This window comes from Calonectris borealis, chromosome 18 (genome assembly GCF_964195595.1).
Source record: "Calonectris borealis chromosome 18, bCalBor7.hap1.2, whole genome shotgun sequence".
Lineage (NCBI taxonomy): Eukaryota > Metazoa > Chordata > Aves > Procellariiformes > Procellariidae > Calonectris > Calonectris borealis.
In genome coordinates, this window is record NC_134329.1 from 9,213,159 (window position 1) to 9,240,725 (window position 27,567).

General features: G+C 44.1%; 1 protein-coding gene across 5 annotated transcripts; it reads right to left on the minus strand.

The window, feature by feature from the left end:
- Positions 1-4: 4 nt before the first annotated feature.
- Positions 5-26,210, minus strand: RILPL1 (Rab interacting lysosomal protein like 1). Of its 5 annotated transcripts, XM_075167806.1 has the most exons (8): positions 25,708-26,210; positions 21,994-22,144; positions 16,336-16,454; positions 14,779-14,997; positions 10,876-11,048; positions 10,247-10,339; positions 6,050-6,137; positions 5-3,577 (listed from the first exon to the last, which is right to left on the minus strand). In XM_075167806.1, the coding sequence occupies exons 1-8, from the start codon at positions 26,005-26,007 to the stop codon at positions 3,572-3,574; spliced, it is 1,149 nt and encodes a 382-aa protein (XP_075023907.1). In that variant the 5' UTR covers positions 26,008-26,210; the 3' UTR covers positions 5-3,571. The 5 variants fall into 5 exon arrangements, with proteins under 5 accessions (XP_075023907.1, XP_075023905.1, XP_075023909.1 ...); XM_075167804.1 differs by lacking the exon at positions 6,050-6,137 and having other exon boundaries at positions 25,708-26,209; XM_075167807.1 differs by lacking the exon at positions 6,050-6,137 and having other exon boundaries at positions 3,502-4,802.
- Between the last annotated feature and the right edge of the window lie 1,357 nt (positions 26,211-27,567).

Sequence of the window (27,567 nt, forward strand, 5' to 3'; positions counted from 1 at the left end):
GGGAGGATGCCATTCCCTTTTATTAGAGGAACGCGCACTACAGAGCAGTAAGCAGGTCAGAAAAGGCCTAGTGTTCCTGATCAATCCATGGACAATCACTGAAGGACGTTGTCATGGTTAAATGTGGTTGCAGCTGCACCCACTCTGTCCTCTCCTCCTCCCTGCAAGTCCTGCCTGCACAGGATTTAAATCTTGTGCTGGAAACTGGGCTTGCTGCTGGTTGTAGCTGAGTTGGGGAGAACAGAGGGCAAAGCAACTCCTTTTTCAGAGCCAGGAGGTGCATACAGGCGTACATACATTGAGGAGCTTACGGAGCTTTCTAGAAAAGGCTCTGTCGCGTTCTTTGTCATCATAAGCAATTCCTAAATATTTGCTGATGTATTTTAAACTGTATTTTTTTAATCAGCCTTTGAATGGCCCTATCCTAAACCTTGCCCAGTTTGAGGCTTTATTTCCATGAAGAATTGTATGAGCCTTTTTTCAAGGGAAAGAAGACAGACCCGTATGCTGCATGTCCAATAAGAGATGGTATTAACTTTCCACAAAAAAAAAGGACACAAGTCTTGCAGAAATACTTGTTTTTCAGAAATATTTATTAAACTGTTAAAATGATTTACTGCCCAACCAAAAAAAAAAAAAAAACCCCAAAAAACTTCTGTGATCCTGCACTTTGCAGACAGGATTGTTACGCCCCTTACCTGACAACATCCTGGCCCCTTTTCTAAAAGCGGATTTTACTTGAATATTGAGAAACAACACATGACATATCTTCAAATCCTTACATACTCTCCCCTACACGCCATCCTTTCCGATAGCACTTGGAGTGTATAAACTCAGCATTTCTAGCACGAGAATGAGGAGCGAAGTGGTTAATGCTAGCAGGTCAGGAGTAACTAATTAGATTTTTGAGGTAATGGGCTACAGAGATGAGTGGGGGAAGGTTGTACTGCTTAGTGCCATTGTTTGAAATTGGCTGCAGATTTGACCTGACAATAGTGCGCTGGGCTCTGGCGTACGGGACGAGCTTTACGTGCACTAGGCCAGGAGACGTCCTTTGTAATACACCAGCTTAGGTGCTGGGGAAAAACGGTTCAGTCTGTGTATTCCTATTATCCCAGTTCATTGCTCTCAGCTGATTTCAAAAGTGATGTGCTTATTCAGGCCGTGCATTCGCTGATTTCTTGCATTGTTTCTGATCACTGCATCTCTTCTAAATGTGCCGAACGACCGTAAACTATGCTGGGGAGAGACTCGACGGGCATCATTCACAATTTACTTTAACTGCCTGATATAACTGTAGTGTACTTTTTTTTTTTCTAATATGGAAGTGAAATCGAGATCTTAGCAACTTAAGTATCATTAAATTAAGACACTCCCCCCATTTAAGAATTGCTTTTCACACAAGGGGGGAAATGCTGCTGTTTCATGGATACAGCTTGCTTTAAGCATAAAACTTAAGATATGTTACCAAAATGTAACCGGGCAAAAGCATATCTGCCTAATACTAGCATCAGATGCTACCATCGCTATTTCAAGTGCAGATGTCTTTCATGTAAGGCCGCATATCCCCCCTGCCCCCAACTGCAATGACACCAGGGAGGCACAGTAAACACTTTACCTAGAACATGCGGAAGGTCCGTGTTCAAAATGAAGCACAGTTACAGCCAGGAGCAGAGCAGCGTTCAGCCCACCCTTGCAAAGAACGGTTTCCTGGCACAGTTTCACTACAGACGGGCTAAGAACCATTTGCTGCCCATACACATTAAAGAATCCAGAGTCTTGAATCACCCTGTATTAAAAACAACTGGCCTGCACTAAACCCTCTGGCTTGCTGTCATTCAGGAGTCCTTTGAGACTTCCTCCTACATTCAGTACCTGGAGTAGTTGGAGCTTTACTCCAGCCTGAGCTTTGTTTCCTGTTCCAGTGCCACTCCTGAGAGGAGGCTCTTTACAGAGCAGATGTAGTTGCTGGGGGTAAGGTGCCAAGAGCAGCTCACAGCCCCCTGCACTAAGCTACACGTGCAGAAGTTGCCTACGGCCTTGTCGTAACGAGATACTCCTCACCAGCAGCACTGCGCTCCAGCGCCGACTCTCCCAGCGCACAGCCAGGCTCACGGAATGACCTCAGCACCTCCCTCGCAAGGGGCCGCGGATGCGCTCGCCCTCTCCCGCCTGGTCAGGTGCCTTTGTGGAGCGTGTGGTGCAGAGGCAGGGTGTGCGCTGACACCGGACTGTACGCAACAGTGACGCTGCGTGGGGCTTTAGTGTCACGGTTTTTGTAAGTACAACCTCAGTCAGACCCAAGGGTCTCAATTGCAAAGCAGATCTAAATCTCACCTCCTGGCAGCTCAGCTGGGCTGGGCTTTGGCTGGGAAGTTAAGCCGCTGTAACTGCAGGCTACCCAAACATCGACCAACACCAGCGGAGCAGCCTGCACATACAGAATTCATCTGCTCTGCCCAAGTAGTGTTTAAACTAGTTAGAGAAAACATTTTGAGTTGGGGTCGTCTCTGTCAGTTAAAATAGTTTATGTCAGCTAGTTGAGGATGTCTTTCACTCTGAAGTTAGGCAGTCTTATCTAGACAGAAAAGTGGAGTGTGACTTAATTAAAAACCGGTCTGTGGGAAAGAGACCTAATTCCTTTACAGCAGCTGTCTGCTACTCTAGGGGAAGTCCCTAGTAAGAAGGAAAAAAATCAAGTGTTAGAATTCCTCCTTGTAAGCAATTCGTTTTCCATTAATACTGCAGAACTCATGGCAAAATGCAAGGCACGCTCACCTCATACATCTGTTTCTTCACACTTTAGGCACTATAAGCAGTAAGGGAAATGTACACTCACTATCCCTCTCAAGGCTACTCCAGTTTATCAGTTTGTATCAGGTGGATTTCCAAGTGGTTACTCTGCAAAGTGCAGATGCCAGCTGAACTTGACAGGACACAGCAGTGCTACAACCTGCCATGGAGAGTGGCCAGCTGTCGTATCCCTCTTGAAAAAATTCTTACAGAAATAAAAAGCAAACAACCGATAGTGTTAACAAACAGGGTAAAAGAGTCTTTGCCACTAGATATTGTACACTGCAAACAAACTTCTAATAATGGCACAGGTCCTTTTTTTGGTTTAAAGAAGCTTGTGTTACTGTAGTTAATGCATGAACAAGACCGTAGACTTGTTATTCAGCACAAAACAAGTCATCTAGAAGCTTCGGTGTCCCAGGGTATCAGCGACTGTTGCTACAAAGCTTGGATTCTGTTTTCAGCAAACAGTCACCAAGTAAACAGTGAGGGATCCCTCTTGAAGAGTGCACCTGAAATACAACCACTGAGGTGTGCAAGGCAAATAAAAGTGATGAGCTGCCGGATTTGTTTACAGAAGCTTCTTGTTACTAGACTGTTGAGATCTACTGTGGTAAACTGAACACCTCAAGGTTTTAGTCACAGGTGCTGCAGGGCTTCTTGTCCTTGTTCGGTGTAGGAGTCATCTTTATTTGAATTTGACCATTCTCCAAAAGTATCCTGGAAGTGGACGTTTTTCTGTGATGCCTGCATACGTTTCTTATCACGAGAGAAGAAACTAAACCTTCCGGGAAGGGAGGAGTAAGGGAGGGGAGGGAAAAGAAAAACGACTGTTTACTATCTTGAAAACACTTCAAACACCCGACACGATACACAGCACAACAAAACACAGAGCAAAAAAATTTGTTTGCATCTGCAAAAATCAAGGCAGTGAGGCCTCATGGGAATGCATGTCAAAATGTTATTAGAGATGAAGTCATTGCAATCTCAAGCAGTTTGGCTATGAAGCTTCAAATAAGCTCTAAATGCTGTTGACTCTACAAGGTGCAGGGATCATTTTAGATGTATATTCCCCCTTCCCCAGCCCTGCGATAAAGAAGTGACACAATACAGGTTAGTTTCTTGGCATAAGTAAAGTGGTATCTTTGGCATTAAATCTGTATAATTTACCGTAAAGGAGAAATAGAGAATGTTTTTAAGGGTGTCAGCAGGGAAATTCATAAGATAAGAAAATAAGCCTCCACATTTTTTCCAAGTGTACAGACTTTGATAGACTTGATTCCTGCAAAAATAAATGAATAATTGCACGTACGTGCACAAGGGTTTGCAGGATGAAGGCTCTAAACAATGCACACAAGTGTGCACGTCATTTCCTGTCACACAGCTTGGGTGCTCTAAGATAATGACGTACATGAACCAACAGCCATTTAATACAACAACAAATTGCCAGCTGACAACAGAGCTAAAAAAATACAGTTGGAAAAATCCTTAGTATCATTTTATTTGTATAGGATGAAGTTACTTGATTAGGCATATTCAATGTTCGTCATGAGTTCAGTACAAGAGGTGTTAGTGCAGTGTTTAGGTCTGCTGAGAAATGCAAAAGTTGTGGTTCCAGCTACCAAAGGTTTGAATTGGCTGCATACCCTTTTGATTTTAATGGTGCGCTTCAGGAGGTCAATATTGTTTTGCTTGCCCAGTACCAAGCATAATGCAGTTCTGATCCAGGACGGGAATTGCTAAATGCTGCTACAGTGTGAGACTATGCCAATACAAACTCAACTTTGACAGGTGATGGAGTATTTGTCCTGACCCTGTGTCCACGCCCCACGGTCCTCAGCATTCTTCCTCCACCCACGCTCCCTTAGGTCTCCCCTCAGTACCATGATCCCAACTGTCCAAGCCGCCTTGTGCAGAGCAGGGAGTTCTGCCTTCGAGGTCTCTAGTCACATAGGAGGCTGTATTTGAGTGTCAGATGAGGTTTAAGGCAGCTTTCCTGAAAAAATATCCTATCATACGTGCAGGTAAGCATCATGATAATTATTAAGAATATCAAGAATATTAAGAATAATTATTTCTTGACTAGAAAGTGATAGAAAAAGCTACACAAGTGCAACGCCAGATAACCAACGGTGCTAGCAGGACCTGAACTTTTGCATTTCCTGGCTTCAAATGTGCAGCCTTAGTAGTGAAATAAGTCTTTTGCACTTAATTAGCCTCAGACTTTTCTACCACCTTCATCACAGGAGCTCATAAATTCACACACACATGCTATGTCTTTTCAGAGCCAGATCCAATTCCAGCTGGTAAAAGAAGTGTCTAGTCACTGAGGCTTTCTGCTGAGCGTGTTTGGTCCTGCAAGGTCAGGCTTAGTATCCTGCAGTCCACACAGAGGACTGCTGTATTTATGCAGTAACTTTCAAATGTCAAAAGTTCAGTAATTTTTCACTTTATCGTGAAATTAAGTAAGAGAAAAATATGTTCGTAAAATCTCTACATGAAGCAGAAGGGTTAGGCTTTTTTAGTTCCTTCTGAAACAATGAAAATTGTTATTATGCCTAGAAAACTCTCATGGAGGATGTTTGGAAAAAGCATGTCTGTGGAGAAGAAGGGAATTTAAATACTGTGTTGCTGCTGTAAATACAAAGATCACTAAAGCAGCAGTTCTAATGCAAAGAGAGTTTGCATTAACAATTACCAGTACATCTTCCAGGGACAGCCAAGAATAGGATGATAGAATTGGTTATTGAGAGTGTATACTCTAGTCCAAAACACATAATTAGGGACAAAATATACAGTGCATAGATAGAAAGACATGGAAGCAACAGCCTATAATTAACACTGGAAATTAATGTAGATATCAGCCATTACATTCTGTAATCTAACTAACTGGTTTGTAACAGGTCATTAGAATGACATGGGTTTCTTAAAAAGCATTGGTGTGAATTGTGAATAGGCACGCTTAGTAAGCAAAATTAACAGATGCTGGTTAAAATTGCATATTGCAACAATTTTCTAAGGAATAACAACTGGTTTAGCATGGTAACATTAAGGCAAAAGGTGATAAAATGTCAATACTTGAGGATAAGCATGGAGGACTACGGTGAGTTGTGTACTGACTGGTCATTCTGATTGGCACTTGGTCCTTCTGTGATCCCACAGGCAGCCGATGAGAATGCAACCAGCAGTGCATGTTAACACAGGGTCATGCAAAAGGAAACCACGGTACCAAACATTTAAAAAAAAAAATTCCTACAAGGGACACAAGTCTTCTTATTGGCTGCAATGTGGGATCGTCTGGAATCAATCCAGCTGCTACCATGGGCATTATGGCTGTAAAGATCCTGGTCAGGAAAGTATAGACACAGAAGAGGTAAGACTGGAGCAAGGGAAAGAAAAAGCATTCCATTAAAAAGAAAAGAGGCAAACATGATACACGGGGTTACTTTGAATTACCACACAGGACGTGTTACAGGGAGAGGTGGATCTGCATCACCCAAGACAGCTCTCCTCAGTGAAAAACTCTTATTTAGAAAAAGCAGTCACTGAAATAGTTCAAATTGCTTTTGAATTTCTAAAAGATACCACTTTTCTGTTGTGAGGCAGCCTGCAATCTGGGTTGGATTTCATCAAGGTATTACCACCTCCAGCAATGCAGAGCAGAGTGCACATTTTTCTTCCCAAGAAACAAACAGGCACATACATAATGAAATGAAGGATGAAGGTGTATGTTAAGAAATACAAAACACAACTCTGCTGTGACTACTGGATATTTGCACGGAAAACAGGGTTAGACAGGACCAGCATTACAGTTAAAGATTTACAAATGTTACAGTTGATAGTTTCAAGTTAAAGACCAGTATCGCAGGTGAAATCTTGTATAACCTCCTATGCAAGCTACTTGGTTAAAGGGCCTGTGTATCTGTTCCAAAAGAACCTGCATTGCTTCACATGCAGAAAGATGCCAACTGCAGGCAGCTACATACTTACTCGAAACCTTGCAACTACTCTAGCAGAAACACTTTCTAGCTGGCTAGCAGCAAGACTATTCCTTTGTAAGAGGTCAGCACTTTTACTACGCATTATACAATTCATGCAACTTAGAGGTTGAGAGAGCACACTGACTAGGTGCTCTGTGCCCAGCCAGCCCCACACAAACCTGCCAACACACCTTCATCCATACCTGGAACACCCTCTGTTTTTCTAAGGGTTCTCCTCAGAGGTTCTCCCTTGTGCCAAATATTTTTTTGAACTGTGGACTAATGTCAATTAAAGATTAAGTTGAAATCACGAGAGACATTTCAGTTGTGACCAAATGCAGCTCTCCCCAACACAGTCACTCTAACTGCTATTCTTAGATTAAAAATGAAAACAAACAAGCAAACATTGTTGTATCATTAGCAGCAGCTAGGATTTCTGTTTTTACGCATTGTGGCAGGGTCCGTGAGCTGCAGAAATGAGACAGACACATCAGCTTTTGTAGACTGCAAGAATAGGAAGAAAACTTATGGCTGTTTCAGGCATTACATCAGTGACAAACAAGCACGTATCCTTAAAGAGAAAACAAAAGGGCGTTTTCTGCTCAAAACAGAGGGAGCATTTTTAATCCTTGTACTTTTCCTCCTCAGTAAAGCCTCCTGGTTACATTATTTCATCAAAACTCTGACATGTGATGTGGTAGAGACAAATGTAGAAATCAATCAGCCTGAGATCAGAAACTCAGTTAAGAGTTTGCTCCAAATGTGCAAACCCTGGGAGTGAAAAAATGTTGATTTCTGTAACTTCTGTTTTCCTTTCTTTATGGGGATGCAGCACAGAATCACCTGAGCACATCTTAGATGGCACAGGTTACATAGACATATGTCTCATTCATGCGTGGTCAAGGAAAAAAGGGCACATTACACAGGCAAGCATAAAACTTCTCTTGAGAGGATAGCAAGTGTCTCCTATTTTTGTACTTCAGCTTTTTGTTTCATCAGGAGGAAAAGTCTGAAATGGAGGGGAAAGCAACCCTACTTTCATTTGTAAAGGCACTCTGCACGCAGAGCATTACCAGTTTTCATCACGTCATTAGGCATGGAGGGTTTATGTGCCAGTGTGTTACCCAGGTAGCCATATAGGGAGGTGCTGACAGCATCCTGCCTGGGAGAGGGAGAAGGGAGCTCTGGAGACAGCTCGCAGCAGGCAGCGACTGCAGCTGGGGCAGGAGGGGTGTTATAACAGGACAGAAGAGATGGTACGCTTGGGTTCTTTCTTTTTCCTGTCTTTTTAAAGCCCATCTACAAATACACTGTTGACAACACACACAGAGACAAATCCTATCCAGACGGGCTGCAAGAATAAGACAAACCTGAAAACTATTACCATCCTTCAGGTTACTTAAGCAGACGGTTTTATCTTCCCTTATTTAATATGATAGCTAAATGAAGAGAGAGCAGAAAGAAATCTGGGGACAGAGCATGACACCTAAGAAAGTAATCTTAACAGCAGGTTCAATACATGCTTCCACTGTCTGGCAGAAGAGGACTCTTGCCTTTTCTGAAAGGGGCCAAACCAACATGATTTTATGTTTTATTGTGGTTTAGTTATATGAATTTAATGCAGAATCTGAGAAACAGAAAGACAGGTGTCTGAAAATGTGCATTGATTGAATGGGCTGATGCTCAACAGGTTTTCACTAATAAATCAGCTGAGAGGAAGAAAGCACTGAGACAACTGGTGGAAAACACTTACGTGCCTCCTGCCATGGCTCCCTGTGTTGCTTACACATGTATGCAGAAGGCAGAGTCAAAGCTAACACCTCATCAGCATGTGCTCTGTCTTACAACGTCTGTTTACATTTTTGTGTTACCTTTGCTTCATAAATCAAGCATGGAAACTGCAATCAACACAAACTGCGTAAGCTGAAACCAGCCATCCCCCACAATGGGATAAGCTTTAAAAAGTACTAAAATAAATTTAAAAGAAAAGAGAAGCTTTACAGTGGAGATCTTGCGAGACAAAGTATTATTATTATCATCATTACAGTTGCAGAATGAAAACTTAAGTCCAAACTCAGAGTATTTTCTAGTCATGTGAGAGAAAGGGTTCTCTCAGCAAACAAAGCAGCACAGACAGAAGCTGAAGTCTACTGAAAATAATCAAAAGTGCCCTCCTGACTTTATGGTGTTTTGGATCGGTCCAGATGTTCCAATGGAACTTACTCTCACAGGGCTGCTGTTATTATTAAACAAGGACTGAAGATTATGGACATGGAGACAGGATGGAAGAGCTTTTTATGTGGAAACAAATGACTTCCAAAAATCATTTGTGCAGTTAAAAAAGTCAAGCTTCCAGTATCACAAAAATCCAAAGACTTGCTATAAGGTTACAAGACTTAATTTGGAATAAATAAATGTACAAGGAGGGAGTTTTAACAGACAAATGGATTCACTAACACTGTGATTTTATAATTAAGTGATATACTAGTAAATGCACACCTCTGACAGTAAGCTTAGGTTTCAGACAGCAACGTTAAAAACTTCACCAGAATAACGTGGGATTCTTTATAGCCAAGAAAGCTGGCATCCTCTCCAGCAGCAAATTTCTTCAGCAAACAAAAAGTTTTTGTGCTGTACACATAGTGCAAGTCAGGGTCTAAAGGCTTAGGTCAACAGGGAAATGGGCACAGTGAGGTCATGGGAAAACCTGGCTCTCCCTGCCCAACTGCCACAGGTCTGCAGCTGGTTTTACTTGTGAACAACACTCTTCACATGTCTTCCGAGCATGACCTGGGGGCCAGTGGTTTCTGATACTCCACCACCTTAGGATCTGTGTGTTAAGGAACTGGGACTTGCACTTGAACAGGAGCATTGTTCCTACAATCCTTGCACACTGAGCTCCGGCACTGACTTCGGTTTTGGGCACACAGGACAGGCTGAGCGGTGCTCTGGATAAGACCACAATTAGTAGCACCTCCCTTTGGAGTCTGACTACATGGCCCAGACAAGAAAATTCTCGAGGAAGATCAGGTGTCTGTGTTTAAGAGCTCATCAGCTCATACTGGCTATAATAAAACACTGCAACACATGCTCTTTTGCTTAGCCTGAACAGTGTACTTAAGAAGGAAACAGAACTGGAGTGGGCTTCTTGGGCACGCCAGTCTGGCCCATAAACACAAGCCCATGGAGTGCTGTTGGACTCCCTACTGCGGTCTGCACGTAGGGAGCAAAAGGTACCACAGGAAATAATCCAAGACTGAAAATTGTCCCAGATCTAGGCAAAAGTTTTGGCCAAAGCCAACTGCTGTTTCATGATACCTGTCAAGTGCTCCTTCAATGTCTCTCCCATATACGTTAGGGATGTGGTTATCTTAATTCTTAAATTCTTTAAAATTGTCCTACCCATAAGAAACATTTAGTATTTGCAGACTATATCTAGTATCCTTACTATTATACTAAAATATGCTACTTACAGTCGTTTGATTCCAGATTCAGGCTGAGTTGCGGGTTTTGACTGAATTATGGGTGTAGGTTGAGGGGATCTAGTTTCTTCTTCTGTTTCCTCACTTGAAAGAAAGAAAAGGTAATTAATGTTCTCCTCCCAAGCCATGGAAGCACTTTAAGTTCTAAAATTCAGTCTGAGATAGTACTATTGATAAGGAAATGCAAAAAGATCTGTTTAAAGCTCATTGAAATCAATGGGAGATTTTTCTGTCAACAAAGGAACAGCACCCAGAACTGGGTCTCCTTTCAATATTTTCTTCCCATTGTGAGAAGGAGAGGGAGAAGAGGAATGCATTGAATAAAAGTTCTAGAACTTTCATTTTAGACCCACTCTTATCCTCATTTTGAAGTTCAAAAGTATTAAATGTTTGTAATCTTTGTAAGATTCAGGGGGAACCTGGGAGTTAGGGAAGGACATAGTTTTTCCCAATTTTGAGGAACCAGATTCAAACTAAAGCCGTATGCTTGCAATCTCTACTTTAATCCTTTGCAGAAAGATAAGCTTGTGGACTCTATTTAAGAGCACATTTATTGTTTCTAGACCTGCCCTATGGCTCCTCTGTGTATAGCATGCAACAGGAGAGGAGATCTAACCTACCTTTTGTAATATAAAAGCTCCTCTTGAAGTAAAAACACTTTAGATTTCAATTCATTCCTCTCATGAAGGACATCCCGAAGCTCCTGCAAGGTGAATCTTGGACGATTCGGATCTTTTAAGTCCATTGCCATCTTTTCTGACTCTGAGAGGCAGTCGTCATTGTTTGGTTCTGCCTAGGAAGTGAAACGCAGGCTTTAAATTCACCATGTGAGTGCATGTCTGAGGAGTTTGAAGTATTTATCAGTCTAGTTCCCAACCTCTTCCTTTCAGCACTATTAAATCCTCTTTTAAGAGAAACACAGCAATTTTAAGAGGAAAAATATAGAAGGAATTTGTTTTTCATGTTAAAGACTGTCAGCAAGAACAGCTCAGTGATCCCATCACTTTTTTCTTTCCTTGTGCTCAGGCTGACTGATGACACACACAGGACCGGCGAGACTGTGGTAAGCCTCTGAAAGATGATCTGAGCTCTGTTTTACCTCTCTTCACCTGGTGTTCGGGGGAAGCTTGCAAACGAGGAAGACCTAAGTGTTGTGACCTACAATCAAAGCCCTGTGCTCTCAGGAATCTTTCAGAGAGTAACGTGTTTGGGAAAACGAACAAACACCAATTGTTTCTAGAAGGCCTGAACACAAGGTCCAACCTGAGCCACCTTACAGGTGATAAGTTTTCTTGTGGAGAAATTCCTGTGGAATCCAGACTGCCAGAAAGTCCATTAAAATGTGTAGTCCAATTTTTGATAAACAAGTCAGTTTAAGGAATTCATACTTTTAACAAATGGGGTAAATCAAACATCAGCCTTTTATATAAACACTGAAAAAACTGCGTAGCGAAGATCATGACAGTTCCTTCCAGCTCCTCCCACAAAGAGAAAGCTCCTTTGGATGTAAACATATTAAGTGGAGATTTAAGTTTATATCCCCTTAATGCCTTTATTAAAAAAGCAGGATTGGTGTTAGCACCAGGATCTAGCTACATAGTGGAAGAAAATTGCAGATGAATGCTAGATGAGGCATTTATACATGTGTACCCGTCTCATCTTTTCCTCTGAGAAGAGTTCACTGGAAGCTTGGAGGAATTTTACCTCCTGCCCCGCAGTTTCTGTGGCTCCCAACAAGCCAGAACTTGCACTCTAGGCACATGGTTGGATTCCCAGGCCTGTGGGGCTGCTTCCTGTCAGCCAGGTAGACTCCAGCACCTGCACAGAACTATTTGGCCCTAACTGCTTGTGAAAATGTGGTCTGTATACACACAGCACACGGCAGACCATCGTTCAGGTCCTCTACTGTTGCTCCAGTCAGTGGCTGCACAGAGCTGAGGACCAGTTAATGAGAAATCACAAGCTTCTGGGAAGAAGAATCAAGATGCTGAAAAGCACCTACAAGCCTTTGGAGGTCTGCAGGATTTCTAACAATACAAATAAATGCAGGGCACTCTGTTCCAGCAAAGCACATTCGAAATGTGGCAAAGTACATTAGAAATGTGGTGCTTTTTGCAAGGACTGACTAGAAGCCAGCACATGAAATCAGAGATGCCAGCAGCCAGGTCAGTCACGCGTCCACCTAGTAGGATGCAGGGATCAGAGTCTCAGAGCTCCTGTGTTGCAGTGACGCCTCGCTGGGGTACAAGCTGGAAATTTGAGGAGCTAAGTACTGAAATTCTTAAACAAAGTCCATTTTTTGTAAGCCTGATCCTACCCTCTTTTGAACTCATGTGTTTGTGAAACAGTTTTGCTATCTATTCATATATGATTTCAAGTTAAACTCGGCTGGGCTAAGGTTGGTGCAATATCAATTTCTACAGCAGGGATTGCAGTCCTTGTCCTGCAAAGACAAAGCGCAGAGCAATGCTCGCTTGTCCCTTTGTCTGATTCACCCCATTCATCCAAATGCATTTCTTTACAGAGACTACAATAAATGAAGATTGATGCATCCTAACAAGAGGTTCGAAGGAAATTACCCAGACACTTTTTCTCTTCTTCACCCCTCTAGATTAGGGTCTGAGCTGATGCCTCTTCTTTTGGTTATATATTTGCACCACGCCTTTGCCCAAATACGCTATTTTTGCTAGAATTTGCTCAAATCGGCAAAGACTGAGCAGCCTGTAGCCAATGCAAATGTACTTGACTGAAGCCAACAAGCAATGTCCATTCCAGAGCATGCAGCTATTCTAGCTTTCTGCTTGCCACTGCAATTCCTGTCTAATCATCATCCTGGCAAAGAGAGCGGAGAACGGCTCTAATTAGAAGAGGCGCCATTGCCATGGAACTGATGCGTTAAAGAGAGGTAAAGAAAGCATCCTTTCTTTCCAGAGACTGAAGACACTTTCACTCCTGCTGGCTCCAGGCCTAGGCTCCGCAGCCCCATTTACAAAGCTGGGTGTCCTGTCTGAATTAACAGCAATGAAATCATCCTTTTGATTATTAATACAGTGCTTGCCCAATTCAGCAGTGACATGTTAACACAACACTGGCTATCAGATTCCAGGGGGGAACCAGGGTACCCCATCAGCCTTTGCCTCTGCTTCTTGATGTGTATTCCTGCCTACTGCAAGTGAGTTGGATGTTTCACTCTCTGCTGCAGTCTATCAGGTGTTTACAATGCCGCTTGGTACTGGAGCTCCTACCAACACATCCAGCCAAACAGCTCTGTATGATAGTGCTCGTTTAGAGTTCTTCCATATCATGATACCCCTTATCCTATTTTGTACTCTTCTAAGAGCAGCATTAGGAAAGGCAAATACAGCACATTTGCTTTAGTAAGACAGAAGTAATGTCATATGCACAAAGAAAAATAATAGGAATCATAAAGAGGACTAAGGGATGCAAGAGATCAGAGATGCATCTTTTTCTCATGAAGCTCCCCTCAGGTTTGCATTCCTACTGCTCTGATCCCGGCACCAACTCAATTTGCAGATTGTCACTTTGCCTGTTCCTGCAAGTACGTGAGTATGCAAGCAGTAACATTTGCTTTTCATGAACATTTGTGCTAGTAACACTTCACAGCAAAAGCAGAAATAGGGCCAAAGTTGGTTCCTCTAAAAGGCGCCTTCAAATATTCATACGTTGATTTGGTAGCAATAGACCAGCTTAGTCCTGACAGATCACAAGTGCCATAAGCACTGTGAGAACCAAGTGTGCCGAGTTCTGCATCGCCCCTGGGACCCCTTCTGACACAATTTCTTTTCTCCTATGGTTCACGTGCCATCACTGTCATAGTGCATTGCACCTTCGGGACCCATTAGGGCTTGCATATTTGCATACTCGGCAAGGCTTAAGCTACTTGTCAGCTGTTTATCTTTTGGAAAACCCAGACTGTTAAGGGATCAGTTTGTTTTCCTTTGGGGTGAGGGATTGATGTGTACAAACAAAATGAACCCAAACATACTAATACACTACCAAAACACTATCTGCCTCCAATACAAACTAACAGCGGATACTCCAGAGATTTTGGATTGCCTCGCGATGTTTTTAATAGAACACTCTCTTTTGAAGCAATGATTTGTTCTGGTATCTGGTGAATTCTGCAGCCTAGTGCACGACCCAAAGGTTACACTCCGTAGGATGTGCGATGGGTAGCCAAGTCTAAGGGGAGAGCTGTTCTCTAACGCAGACATCCCACTGCTAACCCGTGCTGCCACTCTGCCTCCTGTGCGACCAGCTCCCTCCTTTAGGAAGGAGGGGTCTGTTCCACTGGGTCATCATCCACCCTAACGGGGCCTTTCCTGTCACAGTGCAATGAGTGACGTTGCTCTCTCTATGTCACACCTGAACACAAGATGCTGTCCTCGAGTCCCACCGTTGCCTCTGATGTGTATCAATCACATTTATCCAAAGAGGTACCTGGTATGAAGTCCAAAGCTTTTCAAAAGGCTGTTTAAAAAGTGATTTAAAGTGCCTCTTACCTTTACTTCCTCCCCATTTTGGCTGTCCTCCCCCTGCAGTTTTTCTCTTAGTTTCCCCAGCTCTGCTCGCAGGTTGCCCATCTCCTGCTCCTTGGTTTGCAGATATGCTTCTAACTCCACCTTCTGCTCAATCAGCGCCTTCCCCTGAGCCTCAACAACGGTGATCCGGTGCCGCAGGTCATGGTTAATTTTCATTAACCTGTTCTGTTGCTGCTGAAGCTGCAGAAGAGTGATGCAATAGGTTAGTATCCATTCAGCCATCAGCCATGATGGCCAAGTCCCAAACATTATGGTAAAGAAAATGTAGTGGGTTCCTATTAAATTTAATCTGGCAAATTCTCCCCCTTCCTCCTCCTCACCCCACGATTAGGTTTTTTTAATATCTAATTATCTACTACAGTTGCAGCCACCAAAATTTAATTGGTTTCTAGAGTAAAGAGGCATTTTTCCCTTAGCACAGGGAATTCTCCAGCTAAAAGCAAATGCATCCCTTCTGATACTATGTTTCAAAAAAGCAAAGTTCAAGCACAGGGTGGCTTATGGGATTCTGAATCAAATCTTAACCCAGAGTAGAAGAGAGAAAGACAAGACAGAGGAATCCTTAGTATTCAATTTATATTTGCTTTGAGCTCTTAGGCTCTGTCATAAGGCAGGATGTGACCTGCTGGGCATTGTATGGACAGCACCAATTTGAAAGGCCACAGCACCTGCCAGAGGCACGTGGGTAGAGCAGAGATCATCTAGGTCTGGCCCTCACTAGCCCCAGAAAAGTCCCGTGGCCTAAGGAGATGAGGCAGCATGAGGATGGGAAGCAAAATATGGGTAAGGAGGTCATTCCTCCTGACACGGAAAGAACCAAGACATCATGTGAGTCCCAAAGTCACAGTGGAGTCTGTGATTCATCTAAGACTAAACCCGGATCCTTTGTGCTGTGGTCCCCAGGGCCACCCATCCTCTCAGTGACCTACTGATCACCGCTGGCAAAAGTAAGTGACCTGGGCTGGGCTCAGGCCCCTTCCTCCTACCCCCTTCCTGTGCAAAGAGGTAATCCACATTGCATCCCTGGTGTGGGAGTGCGTGTGTGGAGCTCCTGCTGCCAAACTCTGCCGAGAGGGTATGTAAAATACACAGTAGCCCGCTCACCTACAGCAGGGATCTCTGGGTGGGGTGAGGCATGGGGGTGCTGAGGAAGTTTGCACTGCCAAAGCAGAGAGGGATTCGAGAAGCCAGAGAAAGTTACCTGTCCTGTTCCTATGAAAGGGGAGAGGTATCAGGTCTTTAAGGAAACAAACATAACAACATGTCCTTCCCCCATCTTCCTCTCTGTTACACTAGTTTCCAGTCACGTTCCAAGTGTGCCTGGTCGTTCTGAGGGCGTGCGTCTGCACTGAAGACTGACTAATCATTTTGGACGCTCCACAGTTATGCTGGACACTGCAGTTACTGGACTAATAATCTGGCATTGCTTACAAATTCTACATTAACTTAAAACTTGAAACCAAGCTATGGAAGTATGGGTGAGAAAGAAGAGAAATAGGAAGACTAAGAGCCACTTACAGCCTCTACATCCTCATTTTTAAGTCCGAGTTCCCGGTCCTTTGCTCTGATTTCATCCCTCTGTTTATCTACCACTTCCTTCAGCTTCTTCATGACTTGCCGCTCTCTCTCTGACATTCCTGGTTAAAAAAAGAACACAGAAAACAAACTAAGGACAATCAGGAGCTGCTGAGACTGAGAACAATGACAGTGAGAAATATTTAGGTAAAGACTCTGGAAGTTGCCTGCTGGTAGGATTACAGAGAAGCTGTTGGAAGACGCTTTAAAGGTTACTTCAAGGGTAACAGAGAACATAGATGACACAATCTACTCCATAAAGCCACTGCACAGAAACTCCTTAAAAAAGGAAGTGACAGTCCTCAGAAAACATTTATAACAGTGGAGTGACACTGCTACATCTTGCTGCCTCAGTAGTTTTACATCAGTGTTCGCACTATGCCCTAGGGAGCTTGGTTATCTGTGTGATAATCTGTAGAATCAGCTAGCCAAGACCCTGTGAAAATTGTAAAAAAGATGGTCTGGATCCTCAGCCAGATCTAAACAACATGTCGCTATTGTGGATTGCATCTAGACCCAAACCAGCTGCAGTGCACTGGACTAGAATGGTTTTATGTTGAAACCCAGTTTTGTGTTGGGTGAAAGGGAGATGAAGCAGGACCTTCAGAGGGTACCCCCACTCTGAATCTAGAACAGAAATTTAGTCTGAATTATGGTGACATATTTTCTCCTCATGTTTTGCAATCCTTTCCCCATCCTACTGTGTGATAATTCGTATTTAAAATAACTGTACTTCAGAGAAAAATACTACATGGCATTTCAGTTGTGAAAGATGTTTGGAACATTGCCAAGAATCCAACATTGATCCTGTTTGAAAATAAATAAAGGATTAGATTAACCTGAAATGTGACCAACGAATCATTAGGAAATGTCATAAATCACAAAACAGGAAGCATTCTTCCATTATTTGCCATTACGGAGATAATCGGGAACTGGCACTACAGTGATGGGCTCTTCAGAGCAAATACGGACCAGATGATTTAACGCAGTGAGATGATAAATTTACTACACTCACTTTTCCTGATAACTGCACAGAGACATGCAGTTTGGTGGTCCTAAACTATCACATAAAATCATGTTGCACAACATCCCATAGGATGGCTTGAAGATGAAAACCTGTGACCAGGGCAGTGTGTGGCTGCTCTGGCCAAAGTCCAGTCCAAGCAGAAGCTCAAATCCAGGGTCTACTGCTGTCTTGTTCTACTACCTTTGGCAAAGTACTTAGTTAGGTGGGTCTTCAGCTTCCTCCATTTACGAACTGCAAGTGGTGATAATTCACTCACCCCTCTGGGGTGGCTGGAAAGCCACTTCATTTTTAATACATTCAAGCAGCTCCCACATCAGAAATACGCTGCATACACAGCAAATGTATCCAGCCGGTCAAGACTCTACTTTCTAACATCAGCTCAGACTTTCTGGTTATGTTCTTCCCTCATCAGAGAAATCCAAAGTTGCTCCCATAAGAGAATGTAGGCTCCCTTTATGGAACTCCAGCTTATAGATCATCTACAGTTTGAACTCATGAGTAATACAGTAGAGCAGGAGAAACCTGAGAGAAAGAGAGAGAGAAAGGGAGTAACTCTTTGGTGGATGTGCACTCCTGCAGCAGCTGTGCGTTCCCATGCAGGCATGAAGAGTGTACTACTGCAAATAGGGGGAACAGCAGCTCCCATCCCTCATTGCTACAGGACCAGAGCTATGTACAGCAGAGAACAGGTAACCGCTCTGCTGGGAAAAGGACTGATGATCATGGCCGGCCAGGAATTTGGTGCAGAGGACGTGTTCCGGTCAAACCCCAGAAAACAGCTGAGAGTCACATGGTGTTCGCATTCTAGTATTACATTCTCATCTTTTTTAATTCTGTGGTAAGTCTGCCTGCTTTATTTCTGGACCCTGGTCCTTATCACCTCTCTGCTCTAGGTTTTAGTTCTTTGCAGGATAATTTTAATTCTTCACTATGCTAACAGCTCATACCCACCGGGGAGGACAAGTAGACACTGACACATACTGCTGCTGAACGCTTCTAAAAGATCCGCACTCTCCTATCACAACACAGGTCTGATACACCACTGTATCCACAAATCTCACTACAGGTTCCTGGATCCACGCTCTGCAGCCAGTCTCAGGGCTGTATTTAAAAAACAAAAAAATCCAAAACTTTGCCTTGAAGTACAGAGGGACTGCGGTGAAACTTTAGACTGGTCGTTTCACCCCAGTAGGAGCTAGGAATAGTGAGTGCAGCTATATTCATTAGTACTCGTGAGATGCTTTAGGATCTCTAGAGAGCAGGTGCTATTTAAAGAGTAAAGTACCATTTCAGCTTTTCCTCCCACTGTGCTCATTTTTCTCCCTAACATTTGGTGAGCATAAAAGACTTCAATTGTGTGCACAGATCGCTACATTAGAATTTTTATTTCAAGAGGAGGGGAAAGGAAAGGTGTTTGTGAGACAGTCACATCTTCTTCCATTTCCTCAGGCACTGGGGAAGAGGAGAGGGAAATCACTAAGTGCCCTAAATGTAAAGTAATTATCTCTAAATGATTCAAACTCTAACAACTGCAAGATCTTAAATGGCACACCCAGCCGGCTTCCCTAGGCACATCCTATGAGCAGCTGCCTGTGAATTGCTGTGATCACAGCATTGTTCGAGCAAGAGACAGGAAAGCAGCTGGGGAAAAAAAAAAGGAAAAGAATTGAAAAAAAAAAGGAACATCCTTTATGTTTATGTTTAGGGATCTGTTTACTGTTGTGTTTATACATCTATCACGACAGGCCAAAGTGCCAGTCAGGGCCTGTGGCACTATACCACTACCTAAATATTCAGAATAGAAGTTTGCCTCCCACTTTTGAAAAGGAATTGTAGGTTCCTCAGCAGCCTAGCACAAGAGATTCACACAACTGTTGACATCCTGCTGCTTGTCTATATTACCACAGCCAGTCTGAGACAGCAGCTCCCCTCGCTGCAGTGGAACAGCAGCCTGCTTGTCCTGTTTGACACACGTTGGGTCAAGTTTGCTTGTGGCATTTTACTAGGATATTCCAATCAGTCAGCACCATCAAGTAGTGCTCCGTTTGAGCTTGGGAGGAGTAGCATTAATGGATGTTGCAGACTCATCTTTAACCCCGCCTGTGTATTTTGTATTCTGCCACATGTCCTTTCACATGTACCCTGCTCTGCTCAGACTCTCAGCAGATGCCCTCTGTGCAGAACACTCCTGTTTATATAGGATTGCATCTGCCTCTCTCATAAACACCTTCATTATGCTAACGTGAGGCTCTGTGAACTCTGATGTGACTATTAATTGGCAAGGATTGAATCTCAAAGTCTTGCACACCCAAATCACTGGCCTCTGTTGCCTGTGCTAAAAATAACTCCTTTAACTGTCCGGTGAGTAAGCAGTAAGCTGTTAATCCCAGGGGCTAGCCTGGGATTGCGAGACATGATCACAATACTAAATCGTGCTGAGATATGAAGACTGGAGTCTGGTCAAAGTTAGTCCAGCTAACAAAGTATTTAGCTTGAAAACCTGTCTCTGTAGACTCTATATGTATCTGATCAAATGATGGAGACTGAAAAAAAGCAGCATGACTGCTTTTTGACACTATCCGAACAAGTCAGTTGAGACAAATCTATCCCCATTCATTAATGACAAAATTTCCTAAATAGGAAAATAGTTGGGTTTGATATAATAGGTATCAATAATAAGGTGGGGGTGCTATAAATTAATGTGATTTGACTGAAGCTGATGATTTTGGCCAAAGAATATCAGTGATCCCAGAATCTGGTCTTTGGAATGGGTTTATGGGTTTTGTTTGTGTTATTATACTTGGGTAGACACAGTAAAAATAACATGAAAAGCATGCCTGGCATTTGCTTGGCTAGCTGAATATGAAGAGTATGGCTATATTTAAATAGCACATGAGCTGCAGTGAGCTAGATACTCACTGGAAGAAGGAGGAGAAAAAAAAAAAAAGAAAACAAAGGGGAAGCTGGTTCTTTGTAACAAGATGTCATAGTCTTCATGGTCCATGACTCATCACTGCCATTCTGAATTTTTGCATGGAGTTTGTAAGGCTGACGTTGAGCTACTTCTTTGCCATTAATTGACTCCTAAATTGAAAGCATTGCATTTGTTTTAAAAAAGTGGTGATCTTGAGAGGTTTAACAATTTTGACTTTTTGAAGATTTCATCATACTCCTCCCCAGGGCAAGTGAGCAGTACTCGGCCTCTGGGAGGACACAAGTGCAACTTCTGCAGTGTTGGACAGAATTTCATCCACCTACAGCAAGCCTTCATTTAATCCCAGCTTCCAGTGTCTGGAAGAGGATATCACTTTGTTCCTAACACTTTATTGGAGAGCTGCAATGGCTCAGCTGTGTGGTCTGGTTTTCAGATTGGCCAGTGACGTTGCATGCTGCGCACAGGATGCTAGCCTTTTGAGGGAGCCATGACTTCTCTGATGATCAGAACCTGCTGTGAAAGTGGAGCTGTGGCTTGAAGCAGTGGACCAGAGTCCTGTCCATGTACAAACAGTTCAGAAAGCCACCCACTTCCAGACTGACTCACCATCACAGGCACGTTTTGCTGCTGGAGTGACACTGTTACCATTCACAGCTGTCCACCCCATCTCTCAGCTCGAGGCTGCCTCATTCCCAAAGCTGCACAGTCATTTTTTTCAACTCCTCAGCTTAAACCCCAGCAAAGTATTATGAAATGGACTTGGTAGCCAGCAGCCTCAAATGATGTGCTATGAACCGTGGAGCAAATAGACACCCGTTCATCTGCCCCTGCTCTTGGGAAAGAGCGATTTGCTGAGCTGTGGATGAGAGCTGAGGATGGCAATTGTTTCAGCTGCTGCAGTGGAATCTACCTGTACTTGCAAGTCAGAATCTTATGTCTTGAACTTCATTCTGCCCCAAGAAAGAAGCTGCCCACAAATTGGTTGTTTCAACTCTTTAGGATTCACCCAATCCCTGGATTATAAATCTCTTCGCTTATTCTAAATTCTAAATCCTTCCAAACAAGTGAGGGAACCCTAAAGGTGGGTAAACCAAGTAAAATTAGTCTTCCCTATTCTAGGTGAGTATCACAATATTCTCCTAGAATATCTCCATATGGTTGAGTGATATAATTCAGACAAAGAAATCTTGATTTGCTGCTTTACAAACAGTTATCCCGAATAGATCAACATTTGCACTTATTTTTGTGCATAATGGTGTGAAATAAACATTGCTAAATGGATTATTCTGTTTGTATTAGAAAACATAAGGAGGGCTTAAGAATGTTTTTTGCAAGATGTGAGCTAAAAAGAAAAAAAGTGATATACCAAAAAAAAAAAGCAAGCTAGACTTTACTTTCAGAGATGCTTCTCAGCCAAACAAAAAGCTGTTCAGGCTCTTCTTTCCCTCCTACCCCCACCTCTTATCATGTCTTCAATATCACCATGTATTCAGAGATTTTCTAGTCAGGTAAAAAAAGCCAAATCCCAGACCTGCATTAATCTATAGGAAAAAAAGCCAGAATATCCAGTCAAAGTATTTTGATAAAGTATTGCTTTTTATAACAAAAGCAAGTACTGAATTTGAAGTATCAAACTTGCCTTCATGCTTCTGAAATTCCTCTTCTGTGAAATTAATGTCTTTGTGAGACAAGTTTGTCATCAGTTGTTTATTCTCCTCCTGCAGCTGTGCAATTTGGGTAAGAAGGTCCTGTGCTTCCCCTCTCCAGACATCCTCCACCAGTTCTAATTCCTAAAGGGTAGACCGGGACAACACATTTATATTTTTAAACATGTTAAGAGTCTTTGACTGGGCTATTTACAGATCAAACTAGTAACAATCCTACTATGATTCTTATAGAAAACAATTAAATGAGACTACTTTGAATTTCTTAGAAGACATCTACTTTCCTAATGCCAGCATCAAGAAACCAACTACCAAAATCTCCTTTTGCTATATGCTGAATGCAAATACACGAGGAGACAATTCCTGATGCAAACATTTTTGACGTGCAAGTTACCCAAAGGATGGCTCCTTATGCCCCATTTTGCTGTGAGGACCAGATTAAGGGGACTGCTGTGTTAAACAAGATAACCAAACATAAGCAACAATTACCTCCTGCATCCCAGGAAGCAGCCGCAAAGGCTGTTACAAATGCCCCAGAAACATCACACAGCTTGGGCCAGGGGAGTCAGTGTTAGGCATGCTCATTTTGAAAGAGCAGCATCTCTAGGCTAAATTTCTGTTATGAAACACAAGTGTAAAATAATGAGTGCATGATACAGTGCAGCAAACCCAGAGCTCCTAGTCCACATGGTAAACACAACACAAAACTGTGCTGCTTCTTATGTAAATTGTTCTATATGGAATGTTTTGAGTGGCATCTATGTTAGCAGCAGTGAGACCAGTCAAAACAACAACTCCCATTTGTCAGGACACTGTGTGTCAAGAGCAGCTGTCACCAATCCCCGTAAAGGTCAAATTAGGACAAAAAGTATAAAGTTATCAAGGAAAAACAGTTGTATTTAGAGCTTTACTTGTTCCAAAAGCCTTTGCCATAAATCATACTTCTGCAGCGGGGGGCATTCTCTGCTCCATTTTCATGTATGTGCTTCAAACAAAAAAAGCTGCATGCAAATCACTGGAGCCAGGCTGAGTCACTGGCTGACTTTTACATTCATCCAGCATGCCCCTTTCCTACCTAACAACAAAACACATTCAGACAACAACCTCGCCAAGCACAGCTCTAGGCTAAAATAAGCTCTGCTGAGAGATTAAAGGATAGCTTTCTGCTTAGAATGTATGCTCTGATAATGGGAAATCATGTTCCTGTTTTGGGTCCAAATGCCATTTTATTCCAGCATTTATTACTGCATTGCTGTCATTTTGTAATGCTTGCTAAAAGTTTTGCAGAAAATGCTATATGACAAATAGATTATAAGTAACATATAGGTGGTGTTTATCTTGAGAGAAAAGCAAATCTGTAATGAAACTTTATATTGCCAAATACCTAGACTATTTACAGTGATGCTGCATATTACAACTCTGCAGCTAAAATAACACGCTGACCTAGTTTAGATAATAAAACAGCACATTTATCAGTTATAAGTATACTGAGAAAAACAAAACAGAACAAACACAAAAACCCAAACTATCTAAACTTATATCATTTATGTGTGGCCACACTGTAAACACACAACTGTATTAAGGTTTGCGTAGGCAAACTTTCTTATTTATTGCTATTGAAGAGCCCAATGAATTGGAGCAGAAATTAACTTCTGAACCCTCATTAGCAGAAGTATCAGACAGAGAAGGCAGATCTACGGGCCAGTAGGTGCCAGCCAGCTCAGGAAACTCCAGGCCAGGTTTATAGGCAAAACAGATTCACATCTAAAGATTTTAAGTGCTAAAATCTCATAAACTGATGCTTGCAAGGACTGCTAAAAGCTTGTCTGGGTTGTTTTTTGGAGGCTTTTGGGTCACAACTATTTCTCAGTCTCTGGCTTTTTCTGCTTACCAGTACCTGTCCTGTGAAAGTTAGTCCTCAAACCCTCACACTGGAACACAGATGGATGTGATACTACAGTTCTATAGGGACTCAGTGCACTGGGAATCAACATGATTAAAGAAAAACGTATGTATCACGTATTTTATTTTCCCCGTTAAAATATATTTCCACCAAAGTTTTGTCTGGATTGTCTGAACACTCCGTGAGCCACTTCATGACTATTAGAGAAGCTGGCAGAGTAGAGATGGTTAGCTGGCGGGGGATCAGCTGACATCTGGCAAGTACAGTGTTATGCAGTTGACATGTTTAGGAAACTTTTTAACACATATATGAACTTCAGAAGCATCTACACAGAACATCAACTTGTACAATGATACTGGGTGTTGCTACTGGGCCCAGTTCAGTATCCACTTCACCATGCAGCATTTTGTTAATATCCGAGATAAAGCATTACTGTTGACTGCCAATGCAGCAGTCTCTGTGCAATGAATGGGGAGATGTGACTTATGGCAGTTCGTCCCAGAGGTGACATGCCCTCAAAAAACCTTCTGGCAGCTAGGGGTCAGGAAGAGCTAATTTGATTCTAGCAGAGGGCCCAGACACAGTATGGGACCAGCACAACAGACCACCCACTTGCCTCCAAGTTAGATCTGTTAGAAAGGCAAAGGCACAGGTTTGGTACATGTGCTTATATTTATTCTCTAGACCTTCTTACTTCATCCTCTGGGGACTTACCTGGGCTTTATACAGTAAAGATCTTCTAGCATCCTTTTCTGCCCTGAGACTTCTGCAAAATGTTGCAGGAATTATCCTGGATTTTTCATATGCTAAGCGAAAGTCCCCTAGCTGACTCTTTTTAAAACATAAAACTTGAATTTATTTAAATTAAAGCCAACTCCTGAAGTTTGAGGTCTCTCTTCTAGAAATTCCCTGTCTCCTCTTTATTCTGAATCTGTGTGTGCAAGAAGGAATGGCATGAGGCAGCAGGGATGATTTAGCACAGTCACTTACTAGAAGACCCATTTCTTTAAATCAGTTATCTGGAAGGTTTAAAGCGTAGATCTGCCACTTCCACTGCAGTAAGCGGAGCAGCTCATGCTGTCCTGCCACATCAGGGTAACAGGATATGGGAAATGATCTCTACCTTGGGCTTTCATGGGAGTCGGGTCAGGGAACATTATGACCACCCCAGATCAAGCCAAGGGACAACATCTTACCATCAGAGGATGGAGCAGGAATCTGGGAGAGTGCTCTTCCCTACTCTTCATCTCTAACACTGCACTGAAATCACTTTGTCCTCCATCTCTCTCCCATGACTCGCCTACCCGATGAGTGTGCCAGGAAGACTAGACTGCTAAATCATTCACAGCTCTGGACAGAAAAGCGTATCATTGTCAGTGACTTTTCCTGGCCTAGCAGGAAGCAGCACTATCCTCTCGTCAGGAGAGGGGATGGAGCAGGAGTCCTAATGGGGGAGATACAAGGGGAAGGAAATGCAGTGACTGGGGAAGGGGTGGAGAAAGAGGAGGAAGGAAACTTCCAGGAGAGAAGGAAAAAAACAACAACACACCCAAATCCTCAGCTATGCTAAGGCAGCATCCACGCAGAGCCCATGAGCCTGCCCTGGCCGTACCCACACGCGTGCCCCGCCCGCTCCCCACCGGCTCCGCGGCATCCCAGCCCGCACCCCAGCCTCCCTCTTTGTTTTCCCCAGCGGCTGCGGGAGGGGGAACGGCTCTCCCCCAGGCCGGCTGCGGCAGGCGGGGGCAGCCCTGCCCCGCCGCGTCCCCCCGGCCCCCGCCCGCACCTTCTGGTGCTTCCGCTCCTTCTCGATGCGGTCCATCCTCTCCAGACGCAGGCGGTCGAGTTCCAGGCGCAGCTCCTCCATCTCGGGGTTGATGTGGTTGCGGCTCACCAACACCTCCAGGATCTCCAGCACCCGCACCACCTTGGGCATGAGGCGGGCGATGGCCTCGCAGCCGTGCTGATCGATCACCCGCTCAAACTCCTGCCCCACGGCCGAGGCGATATCGTATACATCCATGACCGTCAGCTCCGCCGCGTTCTTCTCCAGGGCGGGCGGCGCCCCGCCGCCGCCGCCGTCCATGGCTCGCCCGGCCCCGCGGCGCCCTCATAGGCGGCGGCGGGCGCTCTCCTCGCGGGGCGCCCCCTCCCCGGCAGCCGGCCCCTCCTCACCCGGTGCCTCCTCAGACGGGCCGCGGCTCCGCGCAACTCCCGCGAACTCCGGCTGGCTGGGCGCGGGGGGGGGGGGTGTTTAAACTTGGCCGGGCGGCGGGAAGGGAGCGGCGGCGGGAGGGCGGATGCGGCCTCCCCACCACCACCCCCCGCCTTCGCCCCGCCGCTCGGGGCCAATGGCAGGCGCCGGGCGGGCCGGGGGAGGCCCCGCGCATGTCCGCGGCCGCCGCGCCTCGCCGGGCTACGGGCGGTGCGGCCCCGGCCTCGCCGGTTCCCGGGGCGATGCCCGCCGGGGGAGTCGGGGTGAAAGTCGCTGCTCTGCGGGGCTTCCCCTGTGCTTTCCCTGCGCGGGGGAGAGGCGCCTCACCGGTCGCGGATGCTCTTCGCTTGCTGCTTGCGCCGAGTCGCTTCAGCAGCGGGATTGCTCGTGGTATCAATCGTTCTGCCCGAAGCTTCGTCGTCCGGGGATGATAGCCACATGTTCGAGGGGTCAGAATTCACACCCACGCGTGTTGAGGATTCGGGATCCCACGTTGGCGGAACCCAGCACGGAAGCGGGTTCGCAGCAGCGGTGTGTCTGCGGCACCAGGGTGCCCAAGAGCGAGCGCAGCGCCTGTGTTCAAAGCTGACTTGTACGGTACCAGGACAGAAGGCGGAAAGATGCCCCCCTGCTCCAGAAGAGGACGGTGGCTAACAGGCGGCTGCAGGCAAATGTAACAGGGTGGACAAAGCATTCTGCAGGACAACAAGGGTCTCACACTCAGCGGCTCGCACGTCGTCAGTGTTTTTAGGCCCTCGCTCTGCAAGAGCAGAGTAAGAGAGTCTTTATGCCTGTGCACGTGTTCAGAGTGTCAATGGAGAGTTTGTACGTACAAGTAGTTTGTTGGCATGGATCCACTTACAGAGGAATTTAAACCAAAGTGTATTTTTCTGGTTAAGTTTTTCAGTATTTTTGCCTTCCAAAAGTGACTGTGCACTTTTAAATGTTCTTATCCTCACGGTGTTTAGTAAGAGGTGCTCCAGATGAGTCTTTAGAGATAAATTAAATGTGCCCTGAAATAATTTTAGGTCCCAATCCTGCCACTTGCTGTGTGCAGTGTAAGAATAATGCATTATATTTTGGACAAGATACTATGAATAACATCAAACGCTGCAACTAGTCAGGAGAAATGAAACTGGAGTTGTAAAAGCCAAGTTTGAAATTACTAATACGTGCTGCGTGTTGTGAATACAGCATTAATTCTCTATTTTTGGCAGATGCAAAATGCCAGTGCAAGTGAATGGGAGGTATGAACGACATGCAATGCAACACTGTGACACTCAGACAAACTTTTTGTGCAATACTGTCAATATCTCATTCTGTCACAAGTTACAAAATTTCCATCTTCCTCATGCGCTGCCAGTAGGCGTTCATTTTCATTGAGCTGGGCAGCCAGGAAGGTAACAAAACAGCCTCCAAACATCTGAGTTT

Bases quoted from the DNA above. Each gene is read 5' to 3' on its own strand.
- RILPL1 (XM_075167804.1), bottom strand. From the start codon at position 26,007: ATGGACGGCGGCGGCGGCGGGGCGCCGCCCGCCCTGGAGAAGAACGCG. The intron at 14,998-16,335 runs GTAAGTGGCTCT...ACTCTTCTGCAG, and splicing joins AAAATGAGGATGTAGAGGCT to CTTCAGCAGCAACAGAACAG. The intron at 11,049-14,778 runs GTAAGAGGCACT...TTCACTTCCTAG, and splicing joins AAAATGGGGAGGAAGTAAAG to GCAGAACCAAACAATGACGA.